The 19,393-nt window shown below is 40.1% G+C and overlaps 1 protein-coding gene across 1 annotated transcript in view; it reads right to left on the bottom strand.

The window, feature by feature from the left end:
* pdgfrb (platelet-derived growth factor receptor, beta polypeptide) overlaps nt 1-19,393 on the bottom strand; it is a 29,433-nt gene that overhangs the window by 6,266 nt on the left and 3,774 nt on the right. The window contains exons 2-19 of the mRNA XM_040016498.1: nt 11,597-11,671; nt 10,680-10,997; nt 10,169-10,426; nt 9,890-10,020; nt 9,330-9,495; nt 7,288-7,468; nt 5,951-6,066; nt 5,645-5,768; nt 5,296-5,507; nt 4,820-4,914; nt 4,610-4,742; nt 3,478-3,582; nt 3,032-3,142; nt 1,663-1,819; nt 1,240-1,406; nt 799-911; nt 350-472; nt 17-128 (exon numbers count right to left, since the gene is read on the bottom strand). Of these exons, the coding sequence (XP_039872432.1) occupies nt 17-128; nt 350-472; nt 799-911; nt 1,240-1,406; nt 1,663-1,819; nt 3,032-3,142; nt 3,478-3,582; nt 4,610-4,742; nt 4,820-4,914; nt 5,296-5,507; nt 5,645-5,768; nt 5,951-6,066; nt 7,288-7,468; nt 9,330-9,495; nt 9,890-10,020; nt 10,169-10,426; nt 10,680-10,997; nt 11,597-11,648 (2,674 nt within the window). The 5' untranslated portion in view covers nt 11,649-11,671. The remainder of the gene's footprint in view (nt 1-16; nt 129-349; nt 473-798; nt 912-1,239; nt 1,407-1,662; nt 1,820-3,031; nt 3,143-3,477; nt 3,583-4,609; nt 4,743-4,819; nt 4,915-5,295; nt 5,508-5,644; nt 5,769-5,950; nt 6,067-7,287; nt 7,469-9,329; nt 9,496-9,889; nt 10,021-10,168; nt 10,427-10,679; nt 10,998-11,596; nt 11,672-19,393) is intronic.

Consider the following 19,393-nt stretch of genomic DNA (forward strand, 5'->3'; position numbering starts at 1 on the left):
GTGTGCCTGAACTGACCCAGTGTGAAAATCTCCCAAAGAAGAATGCCATATGACCACACATCGCTTAGGGTGGTATACAAATTATGGAAAATGCTTTCAGGTGCCATCCACTTCAAGGGAAGGAACGTCTGAATGAAAGAAGAAAAACATCTTATTAAAGAACCACTGTTCCTAATTTGAAACATGCAACAGTCAGGAGGGCTAAAAGCGTCCAGCTAGAATTTATTTGCTGCTATTAAATTTCTGTTATACGCGGATAAAAAGCCAAAACAGGTGAAAACTTGTCAGAACAGAATAGAATAACTTTCCATAAGTTTTTCCATAAACCACTGTTTTTTTTTATACTTACGTTGCCTTTAGAGATGTAGTTGGAGTCATGCATGATGTCTCTGGCCAGGCCGAAGTCACAAATCTTCACCAGCTTGCCCTCACAGATCAGGACGTTCCTGGCAGCCAGGTCACGATGGACACACTGCGGAGGAGGAAAACGAATATACCTGTTGTAATCATCATGAGGTTGCCACATAAGCACAATTTTTCCTTTTACATATTGCTGCAAATTTGGATGCTGATTAGCTGATCTCTATTTCCTCTGTCTTCTTTTGACACAGTCTCGCTACCTGCTTTCTCCAGTTTCTTTTCTCTGTTTCAAATTTTTTTTATGCTAAACTAAGCTTCCAATTCTTCTCTATATAATCGGAAAATTAAGACTAATTTTCTAATTTCATCTTTGTTTAAATGGGCACAAAATGGCAGTTATCTAGAAGGTTGAGATGAGTATTTTATAAAATATCATACGTTCTTAGAGGCAAGGAACTCCATCCCCTTCGCCACTTGGTAGCTGAATCCTAAAAGATCTTCGTAGGTGAGACTGGGAGAGTCGCTGATCACCAGGTCTAATCTGTTGACTCCTGAACACAGTGACAAGGTGAAAGGATCAGCAGGAGAAAAAAAAAAGGAAGGTGATGAACATGAATGAAGACATTGTCTTTTGTGATGGGGGAACTCTGGCTGTCCTGTGACTGCCTGGGTAAAAAGAGATCAGGCTCTTTATATGTTGCCACATTTGTCTGTACATTATCTCCAGCATTTGATCAGTTAAGAAAACAAGTATTCATTAGTCTATTATATGTAAAGCACTGTGCTTTTCAACCAGAAGTACAGCTTATAGTGGCAGAGTTCATCATCCATCATGGTTAAAGTGATTTTAAAACAGTGGTAAACTGGCTCAAATCAAACCTTGTTCCTGGTAGAAGCCGTGTTGGTAGAGAGCCTCGTACGGAGAAGGCTGGATATCTGCATATTTGATGGAATCTATCTGCTCTTGCATGGGAACGTAGATTGAGGGCTCATCTTTGCTCATGTCCATGTATCCTCCATCACTCTCACTTCCGAAAGACACATAGCTGGAGGGATGGAGAGATATATATATTTATTGTGTCTGAGAAAGTGCACTAAACTGACCTTAAAGGCATATTTGTTTATTTATGCTCCTTCATCATCTGGAACTTTATTGATTCCTAAGGGGATATTTTTCTGTTGTAAAGTATATTTACCTAATGTTTCAAAGTACATAAGAGGAGGTTTTAATAAAAATAACCTCCCACATCATACAAAAACGCCCTTTGTGCAGCTCTGAAAGCTCCAGTCTGCTTCGCTCACCCTTTCCTCTGGCTGAGAGGGGTGCTTCCTCTGGAGATGAGACAACTGTAGTCCTGGTTTTTCTCAGCATAGTACTGCAGGAACGTGTGCTTGTTCCTGTGCAGGTAGTCCACCAGGTCGCCATAGCGACAGTACTCAGTCACCAGGTACAAAGGGCCTGTGATCAGAGAACAAGAAGTAAAACAATAACAATATTAATACAATATGTTCTTTATACTTGTATGTATGATGTATGCCTCATAAAATCAACTATAACTTTCAAAAATATAGAGCTTTTATACAGTACTTTTTTCACTGTGTGGCTGACTCTATGCTTTGAGCATATTTAACTGAGGGACTCTCTTTTGCTGCTTCTCTTTGCAAAAGCAGCTGTTCTAGATGTAAAAAAAAAAACACTTGTAAGCTCTGATGTGTTACAGTTAACGCACTTGGCTGTTTTCTTTCATTCAGCATTCTTTAAAGAAATTCCACAGCTATTTAAAGTGCAAGACATGCCAACACTCATTAACTCATTATCCAAAGTGCAATGTAATGTGAATTATATAATCTAGAGCAGGAGTTCTCACATCGTTACCCAAAAAAAGTGGGGTGGGAGTAGAATAATGGATACTTTTTTCTGTTGTAGAGTCAGTAGAGTCAGTAGTCAGTAGTGATGTGAGTATATTCACTATTAGATGTAGCAAACTTTTACATTTCCAAGGGTATTATTCTGAGAACCCTCTTGCTATGAATAGTAGAGTCACACATTTTAGGGTAAATCAAAGCACTGTTTTAAGAAGTTAGACAAGGGTTTAGGAAGTCTGGTGAGGTATTATAAAGAGCCATTTAGAAAGGTCCATTTAGAAAGCATGCTATGGTAAATGGGTGACATCAAATTTCTAACAAACAGGCTGGTTGAAAACCTTATTTTTACTTGGTTGACTAATTTTGTCCATTTTATTATGCTTTCAGTTTCCAGTAGTTTTGTTTTTAATCATGTGTAAGAAAGCCAAGAAGGCTTTTCTATTCCTTTGACCAGTGAAATAAACTTGTTTCTGGGCAAGAAAAGCAAACTTCCAAAATGATAAATTGTACTTTTCTATATTTAAAAAATCATTTTCTATTAGTCACATTTTCTTACTTAAAAGCACATTTCCTTACTTGTAACCTTTTGTACTGATTATTTTGATGGTAAATGTATTGTGACTTTAATGTTAAAAAAAATATAGGCCAATCCAGCACCAAATGCCACTGAACTTCCCACCTTTGACTTAAACAAATCTTCACCACTATTATCTGGTACCTTTTGCATTAAACAAAGCTAAAATGAGCAGACAGACATGTGTATCAAAGCAGTTTTCCACAGTTTGTCATTGTGATGCATGCTCACCATGTTTGGTACAAGCCCCTAGCAAGTTTACGATGTTGAGGTGAGGACCCAGATGACTCATGATCTTTAACTCTGACATCAGAGCCTGAGTTTCACTCCTTCTGGCTGTAGCTGGATGTCAGAAGAGGGGAAAAAGAAGGGAAGAAAAAGATGGAAAAATTAGATGCATAAACTTAGGGTAGTTGGAAGTAGATACAAGAACAAGAGAACTAAGAACCCTGAGAGCAGGACACACTGTGCCTTTGCCAAACTGCTCAATGACCTGTGAGCTACGACTTGAATCAGGCTGGCAAGCAAACTAAAGCTCAGCGGGCTGCTGCTCTCTCTGAGCCCACAGGAATATGGCACTGGTGTCACAACATCTGACAGCTATGCGGGGGTCCATATACTGTTCACACAAATTACGCACATGGCTTTCTGCTTTGTTTTTATATTGTAGGGCTTACATTTCAGCATTTTCACTGCCACCTTTGTGCTGGACTGCGAATGCGTGAGACCATATGCAGTTGCCTCGACCACCCTGCCAAACGCTCCTGATCCAAGAGTGCGACCTGAAACACAAAGAGGAGCTCAGAAGGACAGAGTCTGAATGGGGCCCACATTGGACCTGCAAAAGTAAGGGAGACCATTTTTAACTAAAATATTGGTGTCAGCAAATGTATGCTATTTTCTGAAGAAGGGAAGATTATTGCAGATAAATAGTATTTATTAAGAGCATATGATGTTTTTCTCGATGTTGAGATGTGTCCTGTTTGTAGGTGAGCAGCTGACTATGAACATGTCAGTCGTTAGACATGAAAGTTTAAAAGCTCTCTGTGAATAGGGCTTTAAAAATGAAGTGCCACTGGAGCCGATAAGAGACGTTTAACAAGGTTTGTTTAGTATTCCAGTGTCGACTGTGCCCAGACAACACAAACCACCCACAGCACTACAGCTACCGGGCAAAAGCTCCAGTTTAAAATGTCTGGAAGCAAATGCGTCTATTAAGACAAATAAAAAGTGGCAAGCTGAAAATTTAGCTGCAGCTAACAACAAATTAGTGTCCTCAGTTGACTAGGCTAATTTTAATGCCTAAGATAATAAATATTTGTTCAATCCTCAGTGTGTTGATGCTTTAATAGATTTAAAACTCTGTTTTTTGTGCCACATAATTTTTTTTCATATTTTTTTAACCACACATAATATTTTACCATTTATGGAAAACCTCTATTAAAAAGGTTTAATGTAGTGGGAGAAAATTACAAAGACATTTTCTGCTCTGTTTCTTTTTTTCCCTTTTTTTAAAAAAAATATTTTTTAATAGTTTAATCTAATTTAATTTTGCTATGCCATTTAAATTTGTTATTATGCTTCACAACATAAAACTATGAATCATATTTTTATGTTGTTGTTGCCTTTGTTTTCAGCATCATTCGTAACACTGCAATTTCTGATCTTCATTAAGTTGGGTTTCCCTAATTTGCATGAACGGGAGCAGATTTAAGTTAAACTGCACACATGCAAGATATTAGGATTTCCATCAGGACTAGTTCTTTTTAGCTGAGCTTAGCTCATCATCTCTCTTAACTGAGGACTCACCCAGCACTAGGTGGTCACGACGCATTTCCCAGGCCAGGTCATAGGGCAGGTGGATGGGGTCCACGTAGATATACTCATGTCCATCCTGGCTCACAGATTCTATCACCTTCCATCTGATCTCATAGCGAGGTTTCTGAGAACAAACAGCATTGCTTTTGAAGAAAGGAAAATTGAAAAATGGAAACTAAAAAATGTTTGAGTTTCTCTTACCTTCCTCCAGATTGCAATGAGGATGATGAAAGACATGATAACAATGACCACTAAGGCTAAAACAGCAGCCAACACTGCCACCTGGGAGAAAAGGGCTGCAATAGGCAAGAGGACACAGAACATTAGACACAATATAAATAACATGAATCTCCACATGCTGGAAATTAATTTATAAGTATAAATGAAGCTATGTTTTGTCTAAGACATACAGTCTACTAAAGGATACAAAGTTTGCTTTGTGTCTCTATAAACTTATCAGACTTTCCTATAGTGTTTGTGCAGTTTAAGCCAAATACAATTTAATGTAATCCTATATTATCATTTACCCATTTAATAGTAAAGTGGCATAGTCTATATTTGTATAATAAAAAAATGACAAACTTAAAGTATAATGTTCTATAATATCCTTCATCTACCCTAATATATATATATATATATATATATATATATATATAAAATAATCACATGACACCTACAGCTGAATACCAGTTTGATGTCCCGCCTGGCGATGAGCCTCTCTTGATTGCTGGTCTCACACCGAACTGTGACCTGCTGAGGTGTCTGGAAGGTCAGCTGGCTGCGAACCTGACTGACCTTTCTTGTCTCATTGTAGCTCACGTTCGTATGAATGCTCAGCACCTCTGGCTCTGGTGTCAGCGGCTTCCACACCTCTGTCTGGTTGCTACACCTGCAGAAGAACATTAGATCGGAGGGTGAAATATGTCCAGTCAAAAACAGACGCACTGAAAGCAAAGCGTGTTTTGGTCAGCCCCCTAGTGTTCCTTCTGTGACAGTTCAATGGAGAAATGGGTGGTAGGGACTCACTTGAGCATGCTGCCACAGCTGTACCACTGTATGGTTGGGGCTGGCACCCCTTCTGCAACACAGGTCACCAAGTGTTTTTTCCCTGGGAGACTGTGGTCGGTCAGGTCTTTAATCTGAGCGGGAACTAAACACAGGGTGGCAGCAGCCATTAATCATTGCTGACTCGGAGAAAAACACAATCTGTCCTCAGTTTTTTCCATTCACAAACACCACTTTCAGACAGTCGGTCAAAAAATATAAAACACCACACAAAACCCCACAGCACACAAAACACGTGGGAACATTTCAGCTTAAAAAAAGGCTCACCTTGGACCTCCAGGTCAAAGGTCATTTCCTTTAAGTCATCTCCATTGGTGACAAGGACAGTGTAGAGGCCCTTCTGGTCTGTCCTCACCCTCACCAAGGTGAGGACACTGACATACCTGAGGTACAAAAAATTCATTTTAAAAAAATAAAATATACACTTTTTCTTCCAGTACTGAAAATGTTGACTATTTGTCTGGAGAAATCAAAGCTGACTGGCAAAAAGTTACAAATTTAATCAGATCTACTTTAATAAGAGACACAACACTCTTAAACCAAAAAGCAGCAACACTGTTTAAAATGTAAATAAAAACAAAATGCAATGATCCATGTGTAAAATCATTTTTTTTTATTTTACTGTTATGTAAAAAAAATGTAAATTTAAATATTAATTATGTTTTTCATGTTCTGTTGTGAAAAAATGTGGTTATATGAAATTTCTAAATCATTGAATTCTGTTTGTATTTACATTTCATACAGTGTTCCAGCTTTTGTGGAAATGGGGCTGAACACTAAATGAACTGTTCTTTAGATATGAGAGCAAACTCATTTCTAAAGTCTTCAAGAGACTTTGTGTGATATGAAAATATTAAGAAGCACCCCGGGTTAAAAACACTGTGCACAAGAAGGACGGGTTTAAATGAAAATATCTGGTAGAAACTCTGTGATGGCACCAGCTGATGAGTTTACACTACACTATAGTGGAATTAAGCTTTCTTTTTTATCGTGTTTTGTTGTTTGATTTTTTAAACAACACAAAAGAAGATGTAAAGTTTAGGATGTACCTCATTATCAGGGGACATGACAGTTTTGTCTCATGTGTTGTACATAGCTGTCAGCGTGGAGGTGGTGACTTTGTCTCTCTATTTGTGAACTACTAGAAAAAAAACATCTTGATGTTTCTCTTTCTTATTTATTACACGCCGGAGACTTCATGGAACTCGTTAACATGGGTTATTTCTTTCTAACTACCTATCATCATCCCTGTGGTTGATATCTCACTTAGATATTTAATGTGTGTTGGCAGGAATGTGAAAACATAGCCTTCAAATTTAAGCTTTATTTGACATCCGTTTGAAAGACACAACTCAGTAAGTTGTGACAAGCATTTGGTGTTTATGGTTCCTGTGTGATGAACGATGGCGTCCAGCCCTCCAGAGGGTATCGTGTTTCTCTCTGTGGAGACCCTTATCTGGCGATGACTGACAGGAGCAGACTGACCTGTGGAGGCTGTCGCCCTATCATAGGTCCTGTGCTAATTGTTTAAATGTATCAAGGCCGTAGACGTGTTTGGGTGCTTTGTGGTGTGCGTGAAACTAAATACTGGTTGGATGTTCTACCTTATTTCATGCTCTTGTCTCGTGTTGATGATTTTGTCTCCCTTGATGGTGGCGCCATCCTTGGTCCAGTAAACCTGTGGGGGAGGGTACGCCTCCATCGCCACTCTCAGCTCCACGTTCTCTTGTAGCTTGACGGAAATGTTTCGTTGCTGAGGCGGTTTGATGTCCACAAAGCCGTTTTCTAACAAGAAAAAGAGCAACGTATATATGCAATGCACTAAATGTAGTAAATTATTTTTCTCTTTAGCTTAACTACAGTACTGTGAAAAAGTCTGTTGCCAAAGCTCATTTTTTTACATTTTCCTAGGAAAATAGAAAACACATGTAGTGACTTATTGATGCACGTGCAAACATTCCAAGAGGTACAGCAAGTATTCTTCAGGAATAGTTCTCTCAGACTACTTAATGAACATTCAAGGTTCTTCTTTAGATATTGGCGCTTTTTGTTTCATGACAGAGTATCAGCTGTATTCTACAGATGGCTGTAGACTCTCACTGCTTAAGTCCCGTTGCCACTGATTTTCAGTCCAGTTTGTGTGTAATTTGGCATACTTGAGTCTTTTCCTCATTTCCTTTCCTAAAGAATGGCTTCTACCACTGAGACCATTATGATGAGGCATCAGAGAACAATAGATGGATCAAATAAAGGCAAAGATGCATCTCTCAGATCCTGCTTCAGGTCTTTGTTGGATTGTTTTCCTATTTCTTAAAGACATGACTTTCAGGTCCTGTTCATCTGCTCTAGGTTATTTTTTAGGCCTGTGACTTCTCTTTTATTCTTCTCTTATTCAGATTTCCTCAATTTTTTTAAGGACATGCTGCACATCCTGCTTAGGTATTCCCAGTTTTTGGCTAAAGCCTCTTTGGGAATCACCTTGTCAGTGCAAAAATACTATTTTATGTCTGTCAAACTGTCTTATCTTTGGAATTTTTCATAGCTTTAACCAGAAAACAACAACAACAACAACAACAACAGGATGATGCTTCAAAATACAATTTAAAATTGGACAGAAAATGAGTTGGAAAAGCAGCCAGTATCAAAACAAAAACTTCTTAATTAAAAAACTATTACTCAAGACCACTTTAAAAGAAATTCAAAGCACGTCTGTCTCCTAGGAAGCAAAATATAAAGAAATAAGATGTGGCACAAGACTTTTGCACAATACCTACTCTCCACTCCACTGATATTTTTGCAACCAAAGATTTTGTCCAGGAGAGCAGTGAGACTGAACCAAAACCAAAACTCTGCAGGCCAGAGAATAAAAAGAAAAATCCTAAAAGATACTTTCTAGTTTCACATAGCTGGGCACTACTTTCCCCTGTGTTTCTATTCAGACTGCTTTTCTTGGTCTAAGGCTTTTTGATGTGACCATTTCTCTGTACAAAACCATTTATTAAGCTGCTTCTGTACTGCTGCTCTACATTCTTGAACCTCTGTGGTCAGACACTATGCATCTTTTCCACTGAGATGTCCAGTGTCCACCATTAAACTGTCCTGGCCTCCTGTCTCTACTAAACATGGAGCTTCAAGCTTGTATAAATATAACACACCTCAGTGCAGGTGGAGTAAGCATTAACTGACCTATACGGCATGCAGTGACGGTCAGGAGACAGAGCATTAAGAGTACATATGATGAATCCCGCTTACCTTAGCAGCTAAGATGCTGACTTACTGTATGTTAACATTTGAAGTCAAACCCCAGTTACATAAACACTGTGAGTCTAAATATAAATTTGCTGTACCCACTGATTTACAGCTCTGTTTCTCAATGTATCACTCGAGGGATCCACACCGTGTCAAAAGTTTATTTCACACTTTGAAGAAAAACAAATAGAAGTGATCTTCATTTCCTTTAAAAGTAACTCCTCTCCCACCGTAACATCCAGAGGTTGACATAATAAGCAGTCTTTCCTATGTCAGCAAAAGGTAATAATAATCTGCACAGCATCAGTTTGTTTTACTTTTGTGTCTATGTCTATGTGTGTGTGTGGGAGGAAGGTGGGAGAAAGGTTGGGGGTGTGCAAGGGGGGTTTTATCTTACCAAGCACAGTGATGTTGACGCTGGCAGAGGCGCTCTGGTCTTGTATGCCCTCATGGACATGGCAGACATATTTTCCACTGTGGTCCACCGTGGCCTGGGAGAAGACCAGGCAGGAGCGCATGCTCGTGGGGGACAGGACATCAGTCAGTGGCTCATAGAAGTCAAGCTTAGAGACAAGTACAAGAATAAGATGTGATGTTTTAATATGAATTTATTGAAATCGGACTTTCAGTGAGCTCTTATTTTTGCAGTCAGACTTATTAGGAAAAGCTGTGAGTTTGTTTTAAAACATGTTCTAATAAAGCCATAAAAATAAAACTTCATCATCAAAGATAAAACGGAAACATTTCAGCTTCGCTGTTATCCAAACAAGGACCTACAGAGACCCAGTTATTACAATGCCAGCCTAATGTGAGCTGTGAGTAAAGTTTCACAGCAGAATAAAAACTATGAGGTGTGTCTCCACATCTTGATATAATTTGGGCTTGGTCCAGAGGCCTTAGAGTGATCACAAAGGGAAAACGGAACAATAGCGCTTGTTCTGCTCCACTCCTACTCACCCCTCTATTGGGAATATCCCAAGAAAAATTCACCAGCTCCACTCCGTGCACTGTGCAGTTTACTGTCAGTGGTTCACCCTGCTTCAGGACCGTCTTCGAGGCATTGATGTAGGCGTCAATGGCCTCTGGGACTGGGACGAGAAGAGAAAACACAAGGGAGAAGTGAAAAGGGTGTGGTAATGTAATGTAACTAAACAATAATGTCTGCACTAAGGCTGATCAAGTTATTAAGTTGGAAAGAACTATTTCTAAAACAAGCTCTTCAACCTGAACACCTACCCACAATGCTGAAGACATAGAAAGCCTGAGACTCTCGCACTTCCTCGTTCAGCTCTCCCCGACACACGTAATTCCTGTCCTCCACCGGCGCCTTGTAGCCCTCACTAGGAACATACACCCCACTTATGGGTATGTCAGTGTCCCTCTCGTGCAAGGTGACAGTGATTTTTGGATTGGTGACCACACAGGGGATGGTGCTTTCTTCACTGGTCTTTGTTACCATGCCGTGAGAGCTCTCTATGAACCACACGTCAGGATCTGCAGACAGACACATTTTTTATGACAAAAAATATTTTTCTATTGATTTACTGCGTCTTCCTCAAAGAACTGCCTGGAGGTTTTTCACCTTACTCTTCTTCAGAGCGCTTTCAAAAATCACAGTGTTTTCAGAAGCTCTTTATTTACATGCAGCATGGAACTTAGACAGTTTTTTTTTCAATTGTACTGTACAGTTAGCTTTGCAAACTCTGAATCAGGAAGGTAAACCAAAGGTAAGCAAACCAGGCCCCACCTGGGACAAACACAGCCACCTCCTCTGTGTCTCGCGTGCGCTGATCAATGCACTGATACACGCCTGTGTGCTTCCAGCTCACATTGAACAACGTCAGAACGCTGGATGTGGCTCCGCTTTGCACGATCTCGTAACTCTGGTGACCCGGTTTAGATGGTTCCAGCTGAAAGTACGGCACGTCGTCCATCTTAAACTTCCACGTGGTCTCCCCTGAGCCGCTGCAGGTAAGGGTAAGAGAGGAGCCCTCGGCCAGAACAAACTCTTTGTCACCGGGCGTGATCTCCAGGCAGCGCAGCTCAGTGCAGAAACACAGCAGAGCTGCAGTTTGCACAGCAAGAGAAAAAAAGGTCAGGATGGAGGTCACAGAGACTGCAGCAGGAGGTGAAAGGTTAAATCAACAGTGTTAGTCCTGCGCTATCTTTAAATGATGAAGGATGTGAGTTGTCTGCAGCAATTTAGTGGGAGGGCGACGACGCCTTGTCACTGATAAATACATTTAAATTGAAAGAGGTGAGTGAATGCATCAGTTGTGTTGTGAAATCCCACAGCTAATGAATCACAGAAGAAGTCGCTGTATTCTTTAAACATTCTGAACAGAATGACTTCATACTTACTTAATAAAACCTGAAACATGCTGTCCCCATAATCCTGACCACATGTTTTGCAAATTTAATAAGATATAAGTCATAACCCATTCAATTATATCCATTTTTTATATTAAATTGTTATATTAGATATCCAAATCACATTAACTGTGATTTGTTATAAAAGAGTCCCAGTCTTGCAGTATCTATTTCCCCTAATTGTAAAATACTCCATCCAAACTTAGCTTCAAGCTTCTTGCTTCCCTGCAAATGACTTTTGCTTCTTCTTACACAGTTTCACTTTTTGTTGCTGAAGTAAAATTTAGGCCTCACCTGTAAATGTGACTGTTAGGTGGAGCGGTGATGCTGTCACCTTCCTCATCATGGAGGCCTTCAAGTCACTTTGTTCTGCAAAAAGAAAAAAACAACAACAAGAGTGATCCTTTTCAGAAGTATTTTGCCTCAACAGTTAAGTGAAAATGAACACAACAGCAAAATTCTGTTTTCTATTCAAATCAATGAAGACAAATCTTGAACAGACTTAACATCTGTCCATGTGAGGATGAGCTTCATATCATGATGGATTGGTTTCTGCTCTCGCAGGCTCCACAAGGTCAGGTTAAGTGAGAAAATAAATCGTGTGTGTCAGAACAAACTGCGTCAAATGAAAGAGAATGATACCAAACTATGCTTTTCTCCCACTAAATAGAAACAAAAAGTATTGAGTTTGTTATCAGGCTGCTTTCTTTAATAGCGACTGGCCCTCACAGAGAAACTGAGGTACTGATGCAACTCATCAGGTATTTGATGCCTCGCTGCACCAGGACAGAGCAACAATGTCTGGCTCTTTTTGTTCCCGGTTCACCAGCATTCTGCCCGCTAACAAACGGGTCACTGTGTTCGGCTTTGCAACGCGCTCGCTGGCAACAATGCTGCGTCCGAGCTATTCCACAGCCATGCTGAGCCATTAATTGGTTTTGCTAAAAACAAAAGTAAAAATGAGGGCAGTCACAAAAGCTGCTGACAAAGGAGTGCACTTGGAGTTTTGAAAGGTTGCTATGGTTTGGCATTACTAATAGGGTATCGTGTTGTACAGCAAAGCAATGTCAGCATCAATGGATTCAGCACTTGGGGGGGTCAAAGTTGACCCATGCTTACCATCATCGAGACTGTTATCAAAGACCTTGAAGTTCTAATTGTACAGCACAGTGAGAGGCCAAAAGAAAGTGGGGAGGGGTGGTTTGCTGTTATGTTTAGGATAAGGGTTAAGGCCTGCAGCACACAGGCGTCTGGAAACAGTTAAGGATGGATCACAGGCCTATACGAGGGTGGGAAAAAGAGAGGGCCGAAGAATGATTCTTGGGAAGAGCGAGGGTGGAGAAGGAAGAGAGGGAGTGAGCCAATGGAAAAATTGTGAAATGTATCTCTAGAAATCGCTCCCCAATTTAACATTTTTATAAGATAATGTACACCAATTGCACCACCTCTATTTTAAGAAACTGGGCCATTTTCCTACATTACATAATAGAACACATGTTTTGAAGATTACATCTCTCCATCTAATCACGAACAAAAAGGCTTCACGCTTCATTCATCAACTAAATATCTTTGGCAAGACCTCCTTTGCTGTATCCTTTGCACAACGTTACTAAAGGTGGTGTTTTGAGGTTTAAACAAGACAACACAGCTGATTAGTTTGATAGTGGTGGTGAAGCACAAAAAGTTCTGTGACTAACCCAAGGACATTTACTCAAACCAGATACATGTTGTCTCTCTAAATTAACTGCCTCTGGCACTTCCGCTCCCAAAACGAAAAGCTCACAGCTCTTGAGTTGCTCCAAAAACATGACTGGTCCATTTCCTCCCCTGCCTCCTGCTTCCAATAAAAAAGGGTGAAGGAGAAACAGACAGAGAGAGCAAGAGCGAGTGAAAGAGATGTTATGTTTTTATTGTGTCGTAGTTCATTCACATGTGCACGTAAACATTCTTAGTGGCACATAATGGATACTGGATGCATATAATGTACACACAGACACATGCTGTACAAGAGTCCTGTCATACATACAACTTACACACACACACACACACACACAGAAACACTCGCCAGACCTCTCCCGCCTTTTCCCCTTTTTGTCACTGATTTGGGTGTACAGTTCACGTTCCCACAGAAAAACTGAAACTTTCCCAGGGCTGCTGATACACCGGGGACCCTGCTGGTGATGACGGCAGAAGAGGAGGGGTCACCTCATCCCCGGGGGACCCCGGCAACATGCGACAAGGTCCGGTCCGCCGAGGAAGCCATACATCAGCACTCTACAAGTACTAGTAACCTCAGTGTCAACGATAGCGACAACAGCCAAACGCAGAGATGCCAAAGGCATGTGTCATTTGGCAGTATGAAAACAAAACAAATAGCTCTGTGACTGGCTGCTGATGATATGTTTGCTAAAACAAGCCAAACTGGTACATTAAGGGCTACTACAGGATGTGAATTCACATCTAAAAATCAAACAACAGAGATCATGCTGAGATTAACAAGAGTCGAGGTGTTTTCATTAGGCTTGAGAAGGGACAGAAAAACAATGTTTGGTTGTTCCAACACTGGTCGATGGGCATTGGGACAACATGACCAGAGAACACTGAGAGGGAAAAGCTACTTTCAGCTGCCCCCATACTCACAGGATTCACTACAGTGGGTGTTTGATTGGTTAAAGTTCTTATGCTGGATCCTCTTCCTGAACCCTTTTGTGCTTTCTTCCAGGTTCAAACCAATTATCTTTTGCTTGTTAAGCAAACGTGTAAACCACTACACTGTGGAGCCACTGACCTCAAAGTGGGATGTGCTCTCAAGGATCATGGCCCAAAGGAGTCAGAAGACCACTTACACAGGAGTTAGGAGAGTGAACATTACCACAGGAGGGATACTTTTAACACTGAGATTAATGCTCATCTTTGCCTTGGTCAGATCTTTGTGCGAGACGGGAACAAACAGTGTTATGAAGCCTTAAAAGGGTCAGGCCACTAGTGAATCTGCCAAGAATGCTTGGCAACCTTTCAGAGATGTTAATAAAGCACTTGGTAACAGTTTGATCCCTGAACCACAGGACAGCTCTTTGTCTGCACCACAGAGGCAACAGAGTCATTTACAGTAAGAAAGGTCCATAAACTAAGTGAAGGGCTTCTCAATCTGAGAATTAGAACGTGTAGAGGATCTTAAAGGATCTCGAAAGCATTTTTCTAACCCAGATGTTTATTGGTGTCTTTTGAATCTTTGAAATGGTATACTGCATTCCTGTAGTAATCTTGGAGGTCTGGAAAAAACAACAACAACAAAAAAACAAACAAAAAACCACAAGTGATGTTTGTGTTAGTGATGGCATAGTAATCACAATGGGGGATAAATTCTTATCACTCTGCATGAGGTTTCCCACAGATGCTTGGGAATTTGGTGGCTGATTGACCCTTCCCAGTTTTCATAAACAATCCTGCTACACTCAAAGTGTCACCAGCTAATGAGGAAGAATGCTAAAGTCAACCTCCTTGGGATGCACGCAGCCCACGCTCAGCCTCAGGATTCAGCTAAGTGTGTAAACGCCAGTCCCCAGCACCCCGTAATCCCACTCCAGGGATTATCTATATATACTGTAGCTCCATGTTTCAGTTAAACATCTGGCAATGATAAAGCAGTCCTCGATGAGGTGGGAATGACTGTCAGAACCACATTTGTAGCAAACTGTTGCTTGAGCGTCTCCCGAGCGGGGGTAATCTTGCACTTGGAAAAAAGGGAGGGGGGGAAAGTGTAATCTCTAACAAAAGAGAAGGATTTTTGAAAAGCCTCCCAAAGTGCAGCTGGAAGGCTCCGACTTCCTGTTTCTGGGAAATTTTGCGGTCTTGTGTGGGTGTTAACCAAATGTGTGTCATGGACACAGCAGACCATCACAACCACCAATCCAAATAGGCTCAGAAACAACAATCAGTAGAAATCTAACAGCAATAAGACAAGGAGGAAAAAACCCATCTTTGATTCACAAGCTTCACAGACGAAAGATGTAAACTCACCACCAGATATGAAAAACAACAGAGAAACAGAAACAAAACAACGGCAGGCAAGAATAGACCAATTAAACCAATGACAAAGCATGACAAACCATTAACACACCACAAAAAAAACTGCACACATCACCAGACCAGACGGTGGGATAAACAGCAAAGGGAGCACACAAACATACGGAATATACCTTATGGGTAAAACCACATCAAAGAACGGAGTGAGCCAGCAGAAGGCGCACACACGCAGACTTGCATCACAGACTGTGATGTTTACTCTGCTGAAGTGCCCAGGAAGCCACCATACATAAAAAACAAACTTCTCCAATTTAGCAGTCACATCTTTCCAATGAAAACAATTATAGCTCAGAATGTGAACTATTGCTGACAATCAAGATTTTTATAGGGCATGCAGTGTATCATTAGACTATCTACAGTGCAGAATAAATGCACATGCCACATTTGTCTTTTTTAGTTTTTGTTTTTTGAAGGATGCGACGTTTTCCTGACGTATCTCTGAACAGCAGGACTTGGCAAGCTCTGTGGGAAAAAACTGACCCAGTGATTCTTTGTTAAAATAAACCTCCATTTTTATCACTCATCTTGAACTGATCATCCCCCCTGAGGAAAACCTTCTGGTCTCTCTGTAGCAGACCCATGATGCACTGTTCCCACCCCAGGCGGCCTCATTGTCCATCAACTCCAATAACTCTACTAATGCACACTTTGTACATTACAGGAGCTGTAAAAATGATACCACAGTGAAGCCCTATGAAAGGTTCGGCTACAATCTCATACAAATGATTTTTAGCAGGAACTGCTTTTGGAGATTGTGTGAAACTGAATACTTTTTGATTTACAAATACAACTGCAATGGAAATTGTTCTTTTCTTTGATTTGTAGTATAATCTTGGAACAATATATTGCATTTAAAGTAACATTAATTAATGTTATTGGCAACCAGGGACCAGCAGAAAAAAGCAGCTAGACACAAGCAGCTAGGATGTCCTTTGATGATTACGTAAAAGAAAATCAGTACAGTGCAACTAATCTTAAGACACAAATTAAAATGCTACAAAAATACAACAAATTTTTTTTTCTTAATTTCTAGTGAAATGTGCATCTTATATCTACATTTGTAAATAAAAGATTACCAAAGTCTACAGGGGTCGCATTATGCTATCAAAAATAAATGTTTAAGTTCAAAGTAGCAGGAAAAATATTATTTTTAAACTCTGAGATCATCTTCTAGCAAAAAAAAAAAAAAGAAAAAAAGAAAAAGAAAGATATTGTAATGCTACAGGCATTAGATCCAGGGTCAAATTACCGAAAAAGGAAACGAGACTCTTCTTTCAGGGATCACAGAGGACACTGACCACCAGGGTATCTGGTGAGATGACCTGCTCTTAACTGGGAGGAGAGTCCTCATGTCTCAGAAAGCACTTGAAAAAATACCATAACATGCTTAAAAGTGGCATACTAGAATGACACAGAGTTAATACTTTGGCCTGTAATCAGTGATTCCCTTCAAATGCGGGGACCCGTCTCTCTATCAAGACTCTCTTTGCCAAGACTCTTCACTGAAAGGCTTCAAGTTGTCTGATCTGCACTTTGCAGTGCACGTTGATCAAACATACTGGCTGTGACTCATGATGTTTACTCAGTTATTCCAGAAGTGTTTCATTCATGCACTGCACCCCTGAACTCCTCAAGACATTGGAAGACCTCTAAGAATAATGATGTCTGAATCCAATCCAGTTTTATTCATACAGCACTTTGTACATTACACCAAAACATCAAACAGCTAATTCTCAACCTAATATGGGCAGAGACGACTCCAGAGAAAAAAAGCACAGTTGCCCCTGGTATTCAGTTTAATCTTAGAGACTCCACAAATCTCAACGACCTTGATGTGAAATGTGTAGTCAATAGCTCAGCCATATATCTTGGTGCTGATTTAAAATAAATAAAAATGTTAAAAGAATCCTAAAACGACTGGGGAGTCAGGGGAAGGAGGCTGAGTGGAAAAGGCGCTCCTCTTTATAAGTATTTGATTAAAGATTAGCAGCATTTTGACAATTGTGCAAATAAAATGTTGTTAAGGAAGTGTAACTCTTCAAATGAGTTGTAAAACTGATAAGATTTCACCTTGGATAAAAGCCTCTGTGAGAGAATTCATCTCCTTATCTAGTTTAAGATCAGACTCAGGTTTGACACTTAAGGTTGGTTATTGTGGGTTTTACATATGGCCCAAGTCCAAGAGAGTATCAGCACAATCACCACTGGGTCTGAACACAATAGTCTTAGTTTTACTTTCACTGAAATATTGAAAAAAATTAAGCATATCGATGCTTTTATGTTCTGATATCATTTCTTTTTACTGAAATGTAAATTTGCAGATCATCTGCATAAAAATGACATGAGAAGACTTTACCTTATCATTCCCCAGGTTAAAGTCCATATAATCTCCTACTGAGTCCACGTGTGAATAAAGCGGTTTTACTGCCCGGAAAATTTGCACACCCTCCTCAGCCTCGGCAGAAAGTTTAGAGCACACAGGGAGCAGCTCTTAAACGTTGGTCTGAATCAGGGTCACTTTCTTTAAAGATATAACTGCACTTTTTGAGTGTCCTTCCAGTTGATCTCATCTATCTAATTTTAGCATCTTTAACAAACTAAACAAATGTAATCTCTAACCTCTCACTCACTGATGATCTAACAGTTGCCATTTGCCAATAATGCACATGTCATACCCCACATGTCTTTCCACTCCAGAGCCTTTGGTGTCATGATGTATTTTCATGCCAGCCAACTTGTATAAAGGGCATTTTTTTTATGTTTTTGTGGTCATGACTAAAAAGGTTTCTTCAGATGTGTGACTCACTTGTTCTGACCTCAAAGTAGGTTTCACTATTATGCAGCAGGACACTATTAGAAAACTGTTAGACTATTAGAAAAGTCTCTGCTGGACAAAAAGTGCTTGTACGCTGAAACTTAAAAAGCTACAGCTGCACCGAAACCATCTCAAGTTTGCATTATCAGCACTGAAAAATCTGCCTAGTACTCCTGTAACAGGTTTCCTTCTGTTCGGTATTTGGACACAGTGCTTGTGAGGTCTTATCACAGAAACCAAAGTAACTCTATACTCATGCTGAGGCAACACATGTTTGGGAGACTGCGGATTTTGGTTCAGTGCCTTTTAAACAGAGTTGTAAATGCTGTGTGTAGTGGCAGTCGGGGGAGATGTAAAGAGCTTCTGTGTGAAACCCATGGATGTAGAATGACAGCCTTAGATGTGGCTAGCGTTTGAGATCAATTTAATGACTTTTCAGGAACCAAAATGAAGGAAAAAGGGATTACGATTTACAAACTTAAGCAGCCTCTGTCATTGAAGTCAGTTTTCCTCTTTCAAATCAGCTGGATGTGATTTTGTCACTGCCAGTCAACTCAATAAAATTGCTTATAGGGTATACAGATAATGCAGCTCATGCAGATACATTTGCTAGCATAAGCGACACAACATCCTTCAAAGATTTTCCTCCAAAAACGTCTCCACCCATGTTCATTGTGGTACCCTCCTTTTTTGCTGCACGATATGAGACCCCCTGCCTCATGAGAAATGAAATACGCCTACACACACTTCCAGTCCCTGCACTCCCTCCCAAAAAGAAAGAAATTGAAACAGCTGAATACAATTAGGACTGACTGACTTTAAATTCCATCTGTTTACCTAAAAAAAAAAAAAAAACAAACCCAAGGAGACGGAGAAGGAAGAATAACAGTCACAGGGAATTTCTTTTTAGTGGATAACTTATGCTATTTGTGCATAAATTCTGTAATTTTAACTGCTGTGCAGTTTCCCACATTTTTGTGTCTTGTTTTCAGTGAAGCTAAACTGTGCAGATTAACTTAACAAAATGCTCCATTTTTAACTGTGCAAAATATTTTTATCTCACAAAAAGACTGTTTTCCTTTATCCTCCTTTCTTATTGCACTGTATCACCATTTCCAACATGTTTTTGTTGGAAAGAGGACAGAACAAACTCCAGGGAGAAAGCCTGGTGCTTTAAACGAATCTGATGG

Source organism: Simochromis diagramma, unplaced genomic scaffold, assembly GCF_900408965.1.
Source record: "Simochromis diagramma unplaced genomic scaffold, fSimDia1.1 OVJJ01000685.1, whole genome shotgun sequence".
Lineage (NCBI taxonomy): Eukaryota > Metazoa > Chordata > Actinopteri > Cichliformes > Cichlidae > Simochromis > Simochromis diagramma.